This window comes from Moschus berezovskii, chromosome 4 (genome assembly GCF_049115385.1).
Source record: "Moschus berezovskii isolate FMDL1 chromosome 4, NW_MosBer_1.0, whole genome shotgun sequence".
Classification (NCBI taxonomy): Eukaryota; Metazoa; Chordata; class Mammalia; order Artiodactyla; family Moschidae; genus Moschus; species Moschus berezovskii.
Genome location: NC_142463.1, coordinates 93,938,853 through 93,959,796, shown reverse-complemented (window position 1 = coordinate 93,959,796; position 20,944 = coordinate 93,938,853). Strand labels below are relative to the sequence as shown.

The following is a 20,944-nucleotide window of genomic DNA, read 5'->3' as shown; positions in this document are numbered from 1 at the left end:
TGGCCAAAGTATTGCAGTTTCAGCTTTAGCATCAGTCCCTCCAATGAACACCCAGGATTGATCTCCTCTAGAATGGACTGGTTGGATCTCCTTGCAGTACAAGGGACTCTTGAGAGTCTTCTCCAGCACCACAGTACTCACACACAAATCTTTGTGTTGCTGCCTTCACTGTCACAGAATTTCTGTAGAAAAAAATCAGTGGCTTGTTACTTCAGAATCTGGTTATTTTTCCTTCCTCCTCCTCAGCAGGTGTGTACTGCTTCCTAGCTGCCTGTTACTGTGTACACACAGGGAAGGGATAGAGATGAACAGGAGGTATGTGCAAGGTGAAGGGAGGAATTAGCATTGGGAATGGGTATACCTTTCTAACTTGGGACTTTTGGCACTACCTGATAATCTTATTCTCTCCAGATTCTTTTTCCTGTTCCCTGAATTATTCATCTTGGACTTTTAGCACTTAGCTCACAAGACTCACTCTCATCATTTAATCTGGCCTCCCACTTAAGTGATTAGAGGCTATAGGTGTAAATTCCTTTCCATTCCCTTTTACACCTGAAACACATGTCTCTATTTTTTTCATTTAGAATTACTTTCTAAGGGAAAGGGAATTGATGATTGGAGATTTGGATTAACTGCTCCAGGGCAAGGGAAAGAAAAGCTGAGGCTGAAGAAAAAGATTGTTAGGTCATGTCCGAGTCTGCTGACATTTAAGGATCGTGTGTAATTCTTTTTTTAAATGATAAATTTTGCTGTGCTGGGTCTTCACTGCTGCGTAGACTTTTCTCTGGTTGCGCTAAGAGGCAGCTACTCTAGTGGTGTTGCGTGGGCTACTTACTGTGGTGGCTTCTCTTGGAGAGCGTAGGCTCTTCGGTAGTTGTGGCTCCCAGGCTCTGGGGTACACAGGCTTAGTTGTCCTGCAACATGGGATCTTCCCGGACCAGGGATTGAACCCATATCTCCTGCGTTGGCAGGCAGATTTGTTACCACTGAGCCACCAGGGAAGCCCGATAATGTGTAAATTCTAAAAGTTAACTGGTATAATAATGACTAGATTATGAGTGATTAGTGGAAAAAGTAGTTGACTCTTGTTTGACTTTTTTTTTTTTTCTGTTTGTATACTGGGTTTTGATGTAAAGTGTACTTACTGTGATTTGCAAGTTGAAAATGTTTAAATTTGTCCCCTAAATCTGAGACCTTGTTTTCTTTTGCTTGATGCATAAAGATTGATGTACAAAGGTATATATATTGTCCTTGATCCTATGCTCCCTCACTAATCATAATTGTACTTCAGAGTTGAACTACTTGTATGCTGGTGGTTAAATGTATATGCTAAACACAGTCTACCCAAAACTTATTTATTACATCCTGGCTAAAATTACTTTTCGCTCATTTTGAGTAATTGTGTAATTATCCATGAATTACCCTTGCAGAAACTTGCAAATCATCTAGAATTTTAAATTTCTTCCCTTGCTGTAACTGTTACATTTATATTTACATATATGCATTCATTAACTCCAATCAATTCTGCCTATAATTTATCCTCTGAAAAGTGAAAGTGAAAGTGAAAATTTCTCAGTCGTGTCCGACTCTTTGGGACCCCATACAGTCCATGGGATTCTCCAGGCCAGAATACTGGCCTGCTCCCTTCTCCAGGGAATCTTCCCAACCCAGGGATCAAACCTAGGTCCCCTGCGAACATTCTATACCAGCTGAGCCACTAGCGAAGCCCAGTAATACTGGAGTGGGTAGTCTGTCCCTTCTCCAGGGAATCTTCCCGACCCAGGAATCTACCCGGAGTCTCATGCATTGCAGGTGGGTTCTTTCCCAGCTGAGCTACCAGAGAAGGCATTTATATTATGACTGCCTTAGTTTAATAGACCAGTCTTTTAATTCAAGGGCTAGTTTTAGCATAGATTTTTAAAGAGTATGGGCTGTAGGTTCATACATTTTAGTTTCAGACCTTGGTCTCCTTTCCCCTCCACTTACATTGTCCTATGACTTGAGAACATTATCTAATCTCTCTGAACCTCAGTTTCCTCACTTTTGAAATGGATATAGTAATTGATCCTACTTTACAGAGCTGTTACGAGGACTGAATGAACTAATACATATAAATTTCTCGGTAAATACTAACTGATCTTACAGTTAGTAAGTTATAAATGCAAATATATATAATTTGATATGATTATTTCCTGTCCCCAGCATAGCCTGTAATTTCAGGTAGGCACATTAAAAATCTTACTGGGATGAGGGCAGAAGTACAAGGTAGAGCAGAGTTGGGCTGGAAAACATCTGATAAGGAATGTGGGGTGGCAGAGTCCCTATGTCCCCAATGTTTTATGAGCCAATTTATGTGAATCAGACTGAAAAAAAGATGCCAACTAATAGAGGTTCTTTCTTGGAATTTCTGAAACTTGACTCTGGTTTGTGTGATTGAATTCCAAGGTCCTTGGTTATTTTATTAAGGAAAAATTTTACCTTATTTTAATTGACATAATTTTAATCATATCTTAATTTTCCTTTCATATTTTAATTAGAATAATTTTTAAAGTTGGAGTTTAATTATAATAGAACAGATCATTATATTTTAGTATTTTATGTTTTTTTAATCTCTCTCATAGTTATATTTACTTTTAGGCCATGCATGTTTAGATATCAGTGTTTTATTGATGTCTTTGCTAATTATTTTTTGCATCTCACTTCTAAATATTTTTCCATGTTCTCAAATATCAGATTGAACTGTATGAAATTGACATATTTGCAGGTCCTAAGTGGTTGAATACTGACAGTTTTATATGGTTCAGCCCAATGCTTTATTAGTTCTTACAGCAATGAATAGTACTGTTTTATATCTGGTAATTTGATTTGCTCTTATTGTAGAATAATAGCTTTATCAGGATATAGATTGCTAGTTGACTTTTATTTTCTCCAACAGCTTTGAAGATAATTATTCCTGTTATTGTTTGGCAGCTTTTTTTTTTTTCAACTGATGAGATAAGCTCTAAGTCTGATTTTCTTCTATTACCAGTAGTTAATAAGAGATTTTTGAGGGGTTTCCTAGTGGCCTAGGGGTTAGGATTGTGGGCTTTCACTTCTGTGGCCTGGGTTTAATCCCTGGTGAGAGAACTGAGATCCTACAAGCCACATGACGTGGCCAAAAAAAGAAAACAAAAAATTTTTCTTCATGTTTGTTGATGTTTAGGTGCAGAGGTATTTTTATCTTGCTTAAGAGTTGGATTGTAATCTGAGGGCTCATTTCTTTAGGTCTGAAATTTCCAGCCTTTATCTCTTTAACATCTCTACTTCATTTCCTTAATGATTCTTTTTGACATATGCTGGAGTTTCTTACTTAGTTCCTTTTTTTTTTTTTTGGATGTCCAGAATGTGTTTATTGGCATGGGTTCCCAGTCATCTTGATTCAGGGTGATTTTAATGCTGCTTCTAAGTAACATTCTCCTTAAGTCTTGCTTTTCCTCCTGTCGGTTGACAGAGGAAAGTAGAGCAGCGAGTTCACAAAACTATTTGTGCATGGCCAAAGATGGTGGTGATTTTATAGCATCTTGGGCATTTCACATCCATGAAAATTAGGGAATTTAGGGCTCTGCATCAGGCACTCCTTAATGTTTCCTCTTCTTTTATGGAGAGGGATGAAGGAAATCCTTTGTGAGAGGCTTGTTCTTGTGAGGAGTTTGTCACTGCCAGAAAGGCTCATTGAATTCTTTAGCTTGCTTTTTCTCTTTTGTATTCTGTCTCTCCTTATCTCTGTGTTGAATTCTACATAATTACTTCATATCTGTCTTCTATCTTAATAGTTTTCTTAACAGTTACAACCGACTGGTTCCAAATAGGAAAAGGAGTACGTCAAGGTTGTATATTGTCACCTTACTTATTTAACTTATATGCAGAGTACATCATGAGGAACGATGGGCTGGAAGAAGCACAAGCTGGAATCAAGATTGCCGGGAGAAATATCAATAACCTCAGATATGCAGATGACACCACCCTTGTGGCAGAAAGTGAAGAGGAACTCAAAAGCCTCTTGAGAAAGTGAAAGAGGAGAGTGAAAAGGTTGGCTTGAAGCTCAACATTCAGAAAACAAAGATCATGGCATCCTGTCCCATCACTTCATGGGAAATAGATGGGGAAACAGTGGAAACCGTGTCAGACTTTATTTTTTTGGGCTCCAAAATCACTGCGGATGCTGATTGCAGCCATGAAATTAAAAGACGCTTACTCCTTGGAAGGAAAGTTATGACCAGCCTTGATAGTATATTAAAAAGCAGAGACATTACTTTGCCAACCAAGGTCCATCTAGTCAAGGCTATGGTTTTTCCCGTGGTCATGTATGGATGTGAGAGTAGGACTGTGAAGAAAGCTGATCGCCGAAGAATTAATGCTTTTGAACTGTGGTGCTGGAGAAGACTCTTGAGAGTCCCTTGGACTGCAAGGAGATCCAACCAGTCCATTCTAAAGGAGATCAATCCTGGGTGTTCATTGGAAGGACTGATGCTAAAGCTGAAACTGCAATACTTTGGCCACCTCATGCGACGAGTTGACTCACTGGAAAAGAGTCTGATGCTAGGAGGGATTGGGGGTAGGAGGAGAAGGGGATGACAGAGAATGAGATGGCTGGATGGCATCACCGACTCTATGGACATGAGTTTGAGTGAACTCCGAGAGTTGGTGATGGACAGGGAGGTCTGGCGTGCTGTGGTTCATGGGGTCGCAAAGAGTCGGACACGACTAAGCGACTGAACTGAACTGAACAGTTACCACCTCCTTATTAATTAGTGTTTTAAGTTTATTCATTTTCTTTTTTATATCTATATCATAGATTCCATTTGTTCTCTAGCTCTGTGAACATTTTATACATATTTGAAGTCTATCAGACTGTTTTGTTTTCTGTGGTTTTAGGTGTTTACGTCTTGGTTTATTGTGTTTGTCTACTCATTCTAACAGTATTGGGTTTCTTCATGTGCATTGTAGTTTTATTTATGAGCTTATCTACAGTGGGAGTTCTACTTATGCCTTGGGTTGGAAGAAGTTCTAATGAGATGGTTTTGTGTTTATGAGTCCAGAAAAGTTTCTTTTGGTTGTTGTTGAATATGAGAATTTACCTAAGTAGGAATCAAAAAGAAGTAGCTATTGGGCAAAAATAATGACTTCAACTTTGTGAGCATTTCTTTGGAGTTATGAGTTGATTAAAGAGGAGATTTTAAATAAGAACTTGAGCTTAGGATAGAAGACAGAAGAGAAACTTTGACTTCACCCTTGGAGAGGGTGACTAGTGTGATGGACTGGGTTCCTTCTGGTTCATAATAGATTTACTTCTAATTTTCCATTCATTGTTTCTGACACTGTGGAAAAACTGGTGCCAGGACCTGAAACTTCAGGACTAGAGGTTGCATCACTACGTGAACTTCCCTTAAGTCATCCAGCATTACCTCCCAGTTTATTATAAAAGGCCATAGCCCAGGAATAGTCAGATAGAAGTGATGCATAGGGCAAGGTTTGTGGGAAGAGGTATGGAGTGTACATGCTCGCCTGAGTGTCACTCTTCCTGAATCTCTACCAATTCACCAACCCGGAAGCTACTAGTATACTAGGCAAGCTTCTTAGTTTCTTGACTTGGCCTGTCTATGTACTGTGCAAGTAGTACATACTTTGTTTACATATCTATGCATGAAGCTTATTTAGTGTTGAGATTGCTTGTGGGCGACTCCAGGGCTGGTGAGGATTTTTGTTTGTAGAGTGCTTAAATATTGCCCCATGGCTTTATTGAGGCAGTTCAGTTTCACCTTTTGACCTTTATCTTACTTCCTATTCCCAAAAGTGGTAATGATAACCCCTGTGGCTCACTTATATCACTGCCTCACTACTTAGGCTTTGAGTGCCCTGTTTTGTTTCTGGCACTTCAAAATTTTGCGTTCTTGGGTGTAGACTTAGTTAGGTATTTTGGGATTTGCACTTTAATTTGTTATATGTTAGCTATTTCTGTATTTGAGTTGGGGGTCATGTGGTCTTTTCACACCTGCTTAATCCGTCTTGAATGGAAGTCCATCAGTCAGTTTACTGAAACTGAATTCCACTTAACACTGTGGAGATAAACTAGTTTGTAGAGTTGTCTATTTTAGCCTTAACCCCCTCCCATCCTCCACCCCAGTGATGATACATGTTAGTAAATTAACACTTAAAGGAAATTAGTGAGTATGAATGAGTCTTTCAGAACTTGAGCTTTGAAGTGATGAAATCAGTTCTAGGAACATTCCGTGTAAAACTGGTCACTAGCTTTGGCTTTGAAGGTTGGGTGTCAGTTTTGTGTAGTATTGAAAACAGCGTGACGACTGGTACTGGGTGGGAGAGCCAGGAGCACACTCATTTTATCACTAATTACAGGGCATACTCACAAACTCAGAAGATTCTCATTGTCAACAAAACGCTTATGTAATCTAAAAATTTATTTGTAAATATAGAATACCAAAACCATCCCTGAAGAAACTTCAGCTCTTTTTGTTCTGGTGATAAGATACTTTGCTGGGTAATCTGATAGGAATAAGTAGTCAGCATAGGAATGCGGTTTGTTGATGTCTGCCAACTTAAATTTTCCTGTGTCTCTTTGGGCTTTCTTTCATGCTTCAAATTCTGAATTTCAAGCTTCTCTGAAAATCTTTATGACAAAAGTCTTTCTCGAATGTATCCCCCTACACTTTGTGTATTTTGGGTTTTGTTTCTTCTGTAGTATTCAGTATCCTTTTGCTGTCTGCCTTTTTTGAAAAGATGAAAAATCATAAACTGTGATGTCAGCTTGCTAGGTAGAAGTAGAAATTTTAAGAATCTGAGCTTATTGAATTCAGAAGTCAAAAGCTAGTATGATTTGCATCAAATCATTCTTTTACACAGATATAATGGATACTTTTCTAATATTTCGTGTTTCTTGCTCAGAACAGCATGTCTTTTGAAAGATACTCCTTTAGATGTCACAAATTTCTTAACTTTCTCAATATTTTAGATATATAACTATATATATATACTAATACATACAGGTAGTTTTCTATCTATAGGCTCCTATTTTCTTTTTTTGTTTGTGAACTTTGCATCTGCTGTTCTTGGTTTGCATGCTGTTTCTTTCTTTCCTAGTTTTTTTTTTTTGGGGTCCCCAAGACCACACTCAGATTCGTGGTTTGCTGAAAGGACTTAGAATTAAGAAAAACCCTTATCCTCACTGTTCAGTTCAGTTCAGTCGTACATGGTGTGAAATCCAGGAGGAAGCAGGTGCACACTGCCCAGTGTCTTCCTTCAGTGGATTTATACAGGGAGATGCTTTATTCTCCCAGTCACAGTGTGTGTGATAGTATGCAGAAAGAGTGTTACCAACCACGGAAGCTCACCGGAGCCTCTGTGTTTATGGATTTTATTGGGGAATCAGTTGTATAGGTGTAGAGCCTGCACAGAACTGATATCATCTGCTTGACCTCCACTCAAATCCAGAGGTCAAACTGAATGCAGATAGCCTCAGGCAAACAAACTTTTTTTTTTTTGGAGGGGGAGGCACTTACATTCCAAGAGTTCAGAAGTCATCTCCCATATGCCCATCAAGGGCTAGTATTGAAGGCTTTCCTTAGAAATGTGCAGGGTTTAATGAACCCAGACCAACCAAGTGTACTCTGTCTTGCACATTAGTGAATGCAGTTGATTCTTCAAGATCATGTGTAACTGTCACCTTCTCAGTGAAGACTTACCTTATTCACTGTAAGAAGTTAATTGCCCACGTACTTTTGCTCCTTACTTATGCTTTTCTCCTTTGTAGTTATGCTGTATGTTTCTTGAATGACTTTTAACTCGTGCCATCTTTGATGTAAAAGTATTTATATTCATTTTCCCTTTCTCCTGACCATACTGTTTCTTCCTTTGCTTTCACGAATTGTTTTATGCATTTCCTTTGAGGGGAATCTCTGTATGCATTTTGTAGTATAAACATAATATTTTGTTTCATATATATAATTGTAAAATTCTGTGTAGCAAAGTATATATGTTTGCTTAGAGACTGATATTCCTACTTTGATTTTTTAACTTTTATTGTAGCATGGTTGCTTCACAATGTTGTGTTAGTTTCTACTGTATAGCAAGATGAATCAGCCGTACATATATACACATGTCCCCTGCTTATTGCATGTTCTTCCCGTTCACGTTACTACAGTGCTGATATTCCTTTTAGCATGACATTCCATTACAATTACTGTATAAGCTTCTGTGGTTTGTATGTGTACAACTCTTTGCGGTCAAATTTCTACCACTGAGCTATGCTTCTTGTATGTACAGCTCTTTGTTTATATCCTTGTCCTTGTAAGTTGTGCATGGTATAAACTGTAAAAATTAAATACTAGTCTTAAACCCATTTTAAAATATATACTGCAGTTTTATTTTAGTCTCACATATGAAGTTAGTGTGTAGGAAATTTAAATGAAACAGTATGGTAAAAACAGAGAACCAAAAAATGTAAAGAGGAAGTATACCTAAAGCCTGAGAACTCAACACTGATTAGTGTTTCATCTTCAATTTTGATTGACACTTGATGCTTACAAATGTTGAAACAAACCTTGATGTCATGGTGACTATTCTGAAGAGATTTCAGCACCAGCACTAAGATTTGACATTCAGTTGGTTTATAATGGACTTGTTAGCAGTTTACATAGTGTAGTATAGATTTGTTATAGGTCAGATCACAGTGTTGAAAGAAGTAATTAGGATCCTCTAAACTGCACTCAGCTTAAGACATTCTGTGTACAAGAGCATGAAAGCCATCATAATAATGTGGCTCCAAGGAACATGGTTTTGAAAAGGAAAATAACCTAAGCTTCTGTTTCCCTTTTTAATTACTGAATCTCTAACAGTGACAAAACTCATATAGGACAGTAAATATATACAGTAATAAGTCAGACTTCTTGGAAAGCACAGGTTTAGCAACCCGGGATAATGCGGAATGTCAGGAAATAAAACATGATTCAACACTGGTTATTTTTGTCATCATTTTTCAATGACAGGACTTTTTTCTTTTTAAGTTTTTGACCACGTGGGGCAGCTTGAGTGATATCAGTTCTCCCATCAGGGATCAAACTTGTGCACCCTGCTGTGGAAGCATGGACTCTGAACCATTGGACTGCCAGGGAATTTGTGACATCATGTTAATGTTTGATCAAGGCACAAAACTTTTAATGCATAAACCAGTTTCTTTTTTTAAAAATTATTTATTTTAATTGGAGGATAATTACTTTACAATATTGTGATGGTTTTTGGCATACATTGAAATTAATCAGCCACGGATGTGCATTTGTCCCCCCCCATCCTGAACCCGTCACCCACCTCCTTCCCCACTCCCAGTTTCTTTTTTAAGATCTAACATTCTTACTGTAGGTTTCTATCTTACTTTGGACTACTAAAACCAGTATTTTGTCTGCCTATAGACTGTTTAACTTAACAAAATCAAAATTGATTTCTGACCAGATTTATGGGGGACATAAACATTTCTGTGATCAAAGTGTTTGCATAACCAAAAGTACAATAATAAAGATGAAGATGCCTTCTGTTTCTCTTAGAAAATAGTACTTTATAAGCTTGCTGTATCTGTAATGTCTTCACTGTTGAATGACAATGAGTAGTTGATAGAAAAAAAAAGAACTATATACTTGCATTATGATAGCTCATCTATCACAGATTTAAAAATGAAATTTCTACAGAAATAGGAACTAATTTAACAAGGGAAAATTTTTTTTCCTGATTCAGACTTCTTTGAAGTGGTAATGGCTGAAAACCTGCAGCATTATAAAACTGTGCTATCAAAGGGCTCTATCTTATAAATTTAAATGCAGTAACTTAAGCAGATGAAAGTGGATTATTTCTTAAACAAATTAGGAAAACTACTGATACTCAAAGATTTCAAAGCAACTGTGGCACATAACTCAAGCATAAATCAAGGGGGAGACCTCAAAGACTTTTTAATTTTAGGAAATTTTAGGAAATTAAAAAGTTATCATTGCAACATACAGGATTTCTTCCCTATTTTAATCTTAGGAATTTCAAAGAAAAGGCAGTGGATTACATACACACATGAGTCCCCACACAAACATGCAAACATGGGCACACATAGTGGTAAGTAGAGTGTCTAGTTCCTTCTTCCTACCACCTTGCCCTCACTACCACAGAGCTATACCTCCTATGTGAACCACTCTTTGGACTGTTTATATCCGTGTCTTTGTATGGTGCTTCCTAGAATTGTACATAGTATAAACTGTAAAAATACTAGTCTTCAGCCATTTCTTAAAAGCAAGGATTGCGTCATTTTATGTTTTTCAATTTTATGGCTGATGTGTAGTAGTCTGTTGTGTTGACTATGCTACTGTTTTCTAATTTTTAACTAATTTTGACTTCCATTTGTTACCTTGGCAGTTTTGTTTCTTCTGATAGATGCTAAAACACTGGCAGGTTAAAGTCTCAGAATATCTTTCTTCCCACATTATACGTTAGGATGAATTCAGGTCGCCCTAAATCAGCTCAGAATTTATAAGATGAAGATTGTGTATTTCTATTTCTGCTATAACAGAATTGCCATAAACTTGTGCTTTAGGACAACATACTGTTCCTAAAGGCTAAAGTTTGCAGTCAGTTTTAATGGACTAGAGTCAAAGTGTCGGCATGTCTTGATCCTTCTAGAGCCTCTGAGGAGAATCCATTTTCTTTCTTTCAGCTTATAGTAGCCCCCTATATTCTTTGGCTTGTGCCTGTATCTCCAAAGCACATTAATCTCTGCTTTTATTATCAGTTGCCTTCTCCTCTCGTAGTCTAATCTTCCCTGCCTGCCTCTTGTTAGACCACCCAAAAAAGATGTCCTTTTCATTATAGGGGACTGGAATGCAAAAGTAGGAAGTCAAGAAACACCTGAAGTAACAGGCAAATTTGGCCTTGGAGTATAGAATGAAGCAGGGCAAAGGCTAACAATTTTGCCAAGAGAATATATTGGTCATAGCAAGCACACTCTTCCAACAACACAAGAGAAGACTCTACATATGGACATCACAAGATGGCCAACACTGAAATCAGACTGATTATATTCTTTGCAGCCAAAGATGGAGAAGCTCTATACAGTCAGCAAAATCAAGACCGGGAACTGGCTCAGTTCAGTTCAGTTCAGTTCAGTCGCTCAGTCGTGTCTGACTTTCCGCTACCCCATGAATCACAGCACGCCAGGCCTCCCTGTCCATCACCAACTCCTGGAGTTCACTCAAACTCATGTCCATCGAGTCGGTGATGCCATCCAGCCATCTCATTCTTGGTCGTCCCCTTCTCCTCCCGCCCCCAACCTTTCCCAGCATCAGAGTCTTTTCCAGTGAGTCAACTCGTCGCATGAGGTGGCCAAAGTATTGCAGTTTCAGCTTTAGCATGAGTCCTTCCAATGAACACCCAGGATTGATCTCCTTTAGAATGGACTGGTTGGATCTCCTTGCAGTCCAAGGGACTCTCAAGAGTCTTCTAACTCCTTATTGCAAAATTCAGACTTAAATTGAAGAAAGTAGGGAAAACCACTGGACCATTCGGGTATGACCTAAATCAAATCCCTTAGATTATATAGTGGAAGTGACAAATAGATTCAAGGGATTAACTCTTATAGAGTGCCTGATGAACTGTGGACGGAGGTTCATGACATTGTATGGAAGATAGGGATCAAGATCATCCCCAAGAAAAAGAAATGCAAAGAAGCAAAATGGCTGTCCGAGGAGGCCTTACAAATAGCTGTGAAAAGAAGAGAAGCGAAAAGCAAAGGAGAAAAGGAAAGATATACCCACTTGAATGCAGAGTTCCAAAGAATAGCAAGGAGAGATAAGAAAGCCTTCCTCAGTGATCAGTGCAAAGAAATAGAGGAAAACAACATAATAGGAAAAACACGAGATCTCTTCAAGAAAATTAGAGATACCAAGGGAACATTTCATGCAAAGATGGCTCGATAAAGGACAGAAATGGTATGGACCTAACAGAAGCAGAAGATATTAAGAAGAATACACAGAAGAACAGTATAAAAAAGATCTTCACAACCCAGATAATCATGATGGTGTGATCACTCACCTAGAGCCAGAGATCTTGGAATGTGAAGTCAAGTGGGCCTTAGAAAGCATCACTACAAACAAAGCTAGTGGAGGTGATGGAATTCCAGTTGAGCTATTTCAAATCCTGAAAGACAATGCTGTGAAAGTGCTGCACTCAATATGCCAGCAAATTTGGAAAACCCAACAGTGGCCACAGGACTGGAAAAGGTCAGTTTTCATTCCAATCCCAAAGAAAGGGAATGCCAAAGAATGCTCAAACTACCGCACAATTGCACTCATTTCACATGCTACCAAAGTAATGCTCAAAGTTCTTTAAGCCAGGCTTCAGGAATACGTGAACTGTGAACTTCCAGATGTTCAAGCTGGTTTTAGAAAAGGCAGAGGAACCCCAGAGATCAAATTGCCAACATCTGCTGGATCACGGAGAAAGCAAGAGAGTTCCAGAAAAACATCTATTTCTGCTTTATTGAATATGCCAAAGCCTTTGACTGTGTGGATCACAATAAACTGGAAAATTCTGAAAGAGACGGGAATACCAGACTACCTGACCTGCCTCTTGAGAAACCTGTATGCAGGTCAGGAAGCAACAGTTAGAACTAGACATGGAACAACAGACTGGTTCCAAATAGGAAAAGGAGTACGTCAAGGTTGTATATTGTCACCCTGCTTATTTAACTTATATGCAGAGTACATCAAGAGAAACGCTGGGCTGGATGAAGCACCAGCTGGAATCAAGATTGCTGGGATGAACATCAGTAACCTCAGATATGCAGATGACACCACCCTTATGGCAGGAAGTGAAGAAGAACTAAAGAGCCTCTTGATGAAAGTGAAAGAGGAGAGTGAAAAAGTTGGCTTAAAGTTCAACATTCGGAAAACTAAGATCATGTCCTCTGGTCCCATCACTTCATGGCAAATAGGTGGGGAAACAGTGGAAACAGTGGCAGACTTTATTTTTTGGGTTCGAAAATCACTGCAGATGGTGACTGCAGCCATGAAATTAAAAGATGCTTACTCCTTAAAAGGAAAGTTATGACCAACCTAGATAGCATATTAAAAAGCAGAGACATTACTTTGCCAACAAAGGTCCGTCTAGTCAAGGCTATAGTTTTTCCAGTAGTCATGTATGGATGTGAGAGTTGGATTATAAAGAAAGCTGAGTGCAGAAGAATTTATGCCTTTGAACTGTGGTGTTGGAGAAGACTCTTGAGAGTCCCTTGGACTGCAAGGAGAGCCAACCAGTCCATCCTAAGGGAGATCAATCCTGAGTGTTCATTGGAAGGACTGATGTTGAAGCTGAAACTCCAATACCTTGGTCACCTGATGCGAAGAGCTAACTCACTGGAAAAGACCCTGATGCTGGGAAAGACTAAAGGCAGGAGGAGAAGGGGTGACGGAGGATGGGATGGTTGGCTGGCATCACTGATTCAGTGGACATGAATTGGGTAAACTCCGGGAGTTGGTGATGGACAGGGAGGCCTGGCGTGCTGCGGTTCATGGTGGTCCGTGGGGTTGCAAAGAGTCAGTCATGACTGAACTACTGAACTGAACTGATGACATTTTAGGGCCTGTCAGTTAATCCAGGACAGTGTTACCATCGCAGGAGCTTAAATTAATCACCCTCGCAAAATCTCCTTTGCTGTATAAAGTCATACAGTTATCCATTGGTTAGGACCTGGATATCTTTGGGGGCCATTATTACCAACTACATATTGTAATTAAGAAGCACCTTAAAGTTTTTTTATTTGCGTATTAATGCTTATTTTATCTTCCCAAATGGGTGTTATTTTCCCCCAGTGAGAAATAACTCAATGGAATAACATTTTACTCAGCTCTTAATGAGCTCTTTATCTCATTTCTTTCTTATCTATGACATATGAATGAGTAGTTCACATATAGGCATAGTGTAATAGTGTATGATTTCCTTCCTGAAAATATTTCTTAATGTTGTTGGTTTGTGTTGTAGTTGGTGTAATACGGTGCCCAGTATGCCGCCAAGAATGCAGACAGATAGACCTCGTGGATAATTATTTTGTGAAAGATACATCTGAAACTCCTAGCAGTTCTGATGAGAAATCAGAACAGGTATGCCTCTCAATTTTTTTTTATATTACTTTCTTGATATCAAAATGTAAGTTATAAGAAAACATGCTTGAATTGTTACATAATTGAGGGTAGTTATGCCCTAGTTTTCATCTTTCAATTTGAAAATGAAGAGTATCTTTATTCTACACCCTTAGACCTGGTTAAAAGAGATTAAAAGTTATCACTTAAAAATTCAAAGCTTGTGTCAATTTTGTGTTCTGAGACTTAGATTTTTACCCACCTGAATGTTTGATCTGGAAGGGAAGGATTTTGTTGAAGAAAAATGGATAGCAAGATGATTTTATTCTAGGTACAGTGAATTAGTGTATTTGAGAGTAAGGTAGAAAGTTTTTGTTTATTTGCGGATCTATATTTTGTAAATTTAATGTAGGTTAGTATTTATTTCCTCTTTTAGGTGTGTACTAGTTGTGAAGACAATGCAAGTGCAGTTGGCTTTTGTGTAGAGTGTGGAGAATGGCTATGTAAGACGTGTATTGAAGCACATCAAAGAGTAAAATTCACTAAAGATCACTTGATCAGGAAGAAAGAAGATGTCTCAGGTAAGATAGAAGCAGTTTTAATGATTACTATTAACCTCTCTCTTTTGTCCCTATAGCATTTCTACTAAACTTTACAAGCTTTTGATACCAATATTAGTAAGAATTCATAAAGTTCGACAAAAATTTTGTTTAGTTTAAAAATATATGTTTTATTTTACTACAGAGTCTGTTGGAGCATCTGGTCAGCGCCCTGTTTTCTGCCCTGTACACAAACAAGAACAGTTGAAACTTTTCTGTGAAACGTGTGATAGACTGACATGTAGAGACTGTCAGCTGTTGGAACACAAAGAACATAGGTACAGAAGTCGTTACTGCTTATCAAGAAATATTATTAAAAGTTCTTATAGAATTATTTTTCCTAAAACAAATATTTTTTTTGTGTTTTATGTCTTAGAGCAGGATTTTTTGGTAAATTATTTAATGGTTTCTGTATTCATATCTAATTGTCTTATGGATATTTGTTGAAAATTTATTAGTACGTGGATTTGGGTTGCAATAATAAGAGTTATATTATTTCTTCATATACAGTCCCTCTGGTTCAAACTCACTTTTTTTTCCAGTTGTTGTGTGTTATTTATCACAGGGTTATGGGCTTTGGGCTGTCATCTTAAAAGGTAATATTTTAATGTGTATGATAGCCATTTAGCATCTAGGCATGTAAATATACTGATTTTATGTCAGATTTAGTTTGTAGAAAAACTGGGGATTTATAAACATCTAAGTGGCATAGTTGCAGATGACACCACCCTTATGGGAGAAAGTGAAGAGGAATTAGAAAGCCTCTTGATGAAAGTGAAAGAGGAGAGTGAAAAGGTTGGCTTGAAGCTCAACATTCAGAAAACAAAGATCATGGCATCTGGTCCCATCACTTCATGGGAAATAGATGGGGAAACAGTGGAAACAGTGTCAGACTTTATTTTTTTGGGCTCCAAAATCACTGCGGATGCTGATTTCAGCCATGAAATTAAAAGACGCTTACTCCTTGGAAGGAAAGTTATGACCAACCTAGATAGCATATTAAAAAGCAGAGACATTACTTTGCCAACAAAGGTCTGTCTAGTCAAGGCTATGGTTATTCCAGTGGTCATAAATGGATGTGAGAGTTGGACTGTGAAGAAAGCTGATCGCCAAAGAATTGATGCTTTTGAACAGTGGTGTTGGAGAAGACTATTGAGAGTCCCTTATACTGCAAGGAGATCCAACCAGTCCATTCTAAAGGAGATCAGTCCTGGGTGTTCATTGGAAGGACTGATGCTAAAGCTGAAACTGCAATACTTTGGCCACCTCATGCGACGAGTTGACTTACTGGAAAAGAGTCTGATGCTGGGAAGGACTGGGAGCAGGAGGAGACGGGGACGAGAGAGAATGAGATGGCTGGATGGCATCACCGACTTGATGGACATGAGTTTGAGTGAACTCCGGGATTTGGTGATGGACAGGGAGGCCTGGCGTGCTGTGATTCATGGGGTTGCAAAGAGTCGGATGCGACTGAGCGACTGAACTGAACTGAAGTAGCATAATTACTACTTCATTAAAATATAGCTTTGTATTTCAACCCTCTTTTACCCTCATAATGCAGTAGTATTCACTTATCACCAGGCTGTCACATCAGAACTGTCTGGAAACTACTGAAATTTCTAGTTAGTTGTTAAGTTCAATTAACCACACTTAAATGTTTAACTCTAGGATGTTTTAGAGCTTTTAGTTTGTTAGAGCCATTGGAATTTTTAAAGTTCTCTTAAAGAGAGGATACATGAATCCTATTCTCTAACAAGTATTGCATCCATAGTTTTTGCTGGGCACTTTTCTGAATGCCGCTGCTGCTGCTAAGTCACGTCAGTCGTGTCCGACTCTGTGTGACCCCATAGACGGCAGCCCACCAGGCTCCCCCGTCCCTGGGATTCTCCAGGCAAGAACACTGGAGTGTGTTGCCATTTACTTCCCCAATGTGTGAAAGTGAAAAGTGAAAGTGAAGTTGCTCAGTCATATCTGACTTGTAGCTACCCCATGGACTGCAGCCTACCAGGCTCCTCCGTCCATAGGATTTTCCAGGCAAGAGTACTGGAGTGGCTTGCCATTGCCTTCTCTGCTGAATGCCGCATGTTTGTTTAATTCATACCAACAGCCCATGAAGTGTTGGTACTGATATCTCAGCTGTTTCAAAGTGAGCAAGTCTACTCACAGAAAGCTTTAATAATGTATACAGCATGTCCCCGTAAGTGGTAGAGCTAGGACTTGAACATAGTCAGTTGGACTCTAGATCTGTTTTAACTCATTTTCTCCCATGTGATATTCAGAATATAGAATTCAGTGTGTGTAATCTTTCAAACTTGATCTCATAAAGATAATGTTCTGTTTTCTTGATTTCAAGACCCCTTTGACTGTTCTACAGCCCATTTGGGTGGAAATGCTACTTTAAACTTTCATATACTTTGTTACAAGATGTTTCATCTTACCTACAAATTAGCTATTGTTTTATTGAAGGTGACTAATTTTGTCAATGCCTTCACTTTGGGTCCAGATCTTATCCTTGTCTTGTAATAAATCTCAGTACGACATTAAATTACATTCTCATAGCTGCTGTCAGGTTTTTGAGCTTTTAGATTTCTTGTGACTTTTTAATTTGATTTTGTAAAGCAAAAATAATAGGAACACAGCATTCTTTTTCCTGTGAAAGAATAGCTTCATCCACACCTCAAAGTTTAACCATAATTCATCCTTTCTTTTCCGTCACCACTTTCCTTTATTACTTATATCCAAGTCCTAATTATCCCTTGAATGTTGCTACCTTTTCTGTAGTTCTTTCACACTTTAGATTTCCTGGGTAAACTATGGCAGAACCGATGGCATTGGACTTAAAAGCCTAGGTTCCTGTTGCATTTACAGGAATTTACACATTTACAACAAGTGTCCTTGCTTTGAGTTTTACCTTGTCAAATTCATTCTGTCTACATTGTTGCCAGTGTCATTTGGGTAACATGCTGTTGTGCCTCACCTACCCCAGCCACTTTAAAAACAACCTTCAGTGATACCTCACAAAGTTTAAAGTGTTCAGTATATAGTATTCATTAGTGAGTCTTACCAGACTGTTTCTTTATCATCTGCACAAAGTTAGGAAACAGTCCTCAAGACCACCTCTCTTGTTATACCAACTTCAGGGTTCAGTAAAAACCCATATATAGGGGATAACAGCATGCAGTCCAGCTCATTCATATGATTTATTATTACATTCTTCAGTTAGAGTGGTACCCTTCTAAACAGATTGCTTTCTGTACACTTTGGAACCACCATCCATAAACCACATAGCTCTTTGTTAGCTAATAGCTGTTTTTAGAGTATCACCTATGTGATCATAGCATTCAGCAGTTCCTTTGGTAGTTCCAAAGTCATATTTAGAGGGAAAATGATTATAGTGATTCAGACAATAAATAATCTGCCTACAATGCAGGAGACCCTGGTTTGATCCCTGGGTCAGGAAGCTCCCCTGGAGAAAGAAATGGCAATCCACTCCAATATTCTTGCCTGGAGAATCCCATGGACAGAGGAGCCTGGGAGCCTACAGTTCCATGGGGTCTCAAAAGAGTCAGACACAACTGAGCGACTAACACTTTCACTTTCACCTGCTCATAAATACTATAAATATTTCTTTGCATCCTCTTGGTTGCATGTTCCTGCACAAACCACCTCTGTTTTTGTGGAACACTTCTGGACTCTGCCTTCCTTATTCATTTTCTCCTGTCACCCAAGACATAAGGGGTATTTCAGGTTTCATGGTTATTTTATGCCTTTCAGTCACAGTGTCAGTCTCAGTGCCCAGTCGCAAACTAGTTAATTTTCTCTTAAATCGCATATGTTTTACCATGGCATCCAGAAATTGGTCCAAAATCCTGGATCTCTGCTGAGTGGCACTCAGAGGTTTTTTCCGTAAGTTTCAATCTGCATATGTGTTGCTGACGCTTCCCAAATCATGTCTAGTTGTGGATCACAGGGTCCATAAGCATCAAGAGAAAGACTGCTTTTTGCTGTTCAGACATAGTTCAGGCCCTCATTCAAATATGATTTTCTTTCGGGTGGTTGTATTGGTAAAATTCCCAGATGTGGAGTATATGTTCTTTAATATTCAAGTATACCAACCAAATGTTGGGGCTACTTGTTTAGTTCTAGGGATGTAGGTGGAAGAAGCTGTTTATTTTTTTTTCACCTGTGGAATGATAAAAGTGGCACCTACCTCGGTTATTCCTATGAATTTTACCAGTTTGGGCAGGTCCTTGGACCTTTGCTATGTTTATCAACAGCCTTTTTGTTCATGTGTGTCACCGTTGCATTTAAGTCAGTCTTACCTTTATCTTTAGTTTATGATACTACCATAAAATCAACATAATATATTATTATGCTCAGGACCTGCATTATGTCTAAATCTCTTCTAAACAAATTATACTAGTAAGCTGGTGAATTGAAATAACCCTGTGGTTAGTATAGTAAACATAAATTAGGGTCCTTCCACATGAAAAACTGCATTTGGGTTTCCTTCAGAGTTAGAGGGAAAAAAAATTTTGCATGTTCAGTCCCTGAATGCCACTTACTAAGTCTGCTGTATATATTTTTTCTATTGTTCAAACCATATCAAGGACTGCTGATGCTGTGGTGGTATTATTGAGTTCAAGCTTTAAATAGTCTACTGTTAACTGGATGAACCATTTACTTTTTTCACAGGGTGCACATGGTTATTGTACAAAGAATTCATTGGTATAAATGAGAGCATAGCAGCTTCTCATTTGTCATTAAAGTCATAAATTCTTTTTATCCATTAGGTATCCTGTACTGTCTCAAGTCGACAACTTCTGTGGAATTGGGCAGTTTTAATTGTTCCCATTTAGCATGTCTAATCAAGACTTGCCTTAAGGTGAACATGTATGTCTTGTGTTTTACAATATTAGACAATATCAGTAATACCCATTCTAGTGATCATATAAAGGAGAGATAAAACTATTTCACATAGTCTATTCATATCAGTATGTTCCAGCTTTCACCCCGACTTTCACTTTAATGCTGTCAACCATCCCTCTCTTTCCAATCTAACCTTAGTGCTCATTATGACTTCAGCAGGTTTTAGAATCATAGCACATTAGGCTCCCACGTCAGGGAGTTCCAGAAATGTCTTTTATCCAACCCCAGGCTATTCTGCCCACACAAATGCATATTACCTTGTGTTTTCCAGCTGGACTTTGAGCCAGAAGACCCTGGTTTCTCCTTCATTTCTCAAATTGATTAATCCATGGAATAGTTGCTCCAGGGAGTACAAGGTCAGGTTCTCATTGTTATCTTTACCCTCCAGCTTTTAACATTTCTTCATACTAGGGTAAATATAACGGAGTTGTTTAATGCCTTTTAACATTGAGGACCAGCAGTAGCTACCATTGGTCATCCCAACCCCCTAGAGTGCTGCTTTAAGACCTTTGTTTTAACTCTGTCATTGTTATGTTTATTAATATCTTCCCCCTCCCCATTTTTAAACAGCCACCTAAAATTTTTAATCCTTTTGGGATAAATCCCTTGACTCTCTTGTTTGTCTTTTCCTATGTTCTTGTGAATCACCCCAGTTTTTGTGAATCACCCCAGTTTTCTCAGCATCTGTAAGGCCCATGAAGCTGAGACAATACATATGATAAGGCATCTCGGATTATTGCTAGGTTTTGCAGCAGTAAAATTACATGGGGGTACCCATGTATAAGGGTCCCCCTTAACTGTATTATTTACCTTGACCTTTAGTAAAGGGCATACTCAGTAGATGAATATCCTGATCTTCATAATGCTAATCTTGCATGGCTTGAATAAGAAGCATGTTAGTCATTTCTTCTGGGAAGTTCTAGTTGGCATTTATAGGAGAAGGACAGTCACCTGTCTGAGGTTAAAAAAACTTTACAGGGGCTTTTATCCAGTATACTCAGCTAGCTGTCCCCTCAGGAATGACCTGCTGTGTATTGAGGTTTTGGATAACCATCCGTGGTTGTTTAGCAGTGAGTGGTGGGTCCCACATCAGCTCAAACATTGCTCTTCTATTCTGCAGCATTCAAAATCAACAATTCTGCCTCTAAGTGTTGTCACGCTCACAGTATTTTCATAAAGGTATTTTCAGGAAGCATACAGTGTCAGTCCACAAAATGAAATAGTTCCTTAGCATTGTACACTCTGGTTTCATTAATT

At 38.5% G+C, this 20,944-nt stretch overlaps 1 protein-coding gene across 2 annotated transcripts in view; it reads left to right on the top strand.

The window, feature by feature from the left end:
- Positions 1-20,944, top strand: part of TRIM33 (tripartite motif containing 33) — a 164,980-nt gene that overhangs the window by 52,718 nt on the left and 91,318 nt on the right. For both annotated transcript variants that reach the window (XM_055403686.2, XM_055403685.2), the window contains exons 2-4: positions 14,062-14,180; positions 14,596-14,740; positions 14,904-15,036. In XM_055403686.2, the coding sequence (XP_055259661.1) occupies positions 14,062-14,180; positions 14,596-14,740; positions 14,904-15,036 (397 nt within the window). The remainder of the gene's footprint in view (positions 1-14,061; positions 14,181-14,595; positions 14,741-14,903; positions 15,037-20,944) is intronic.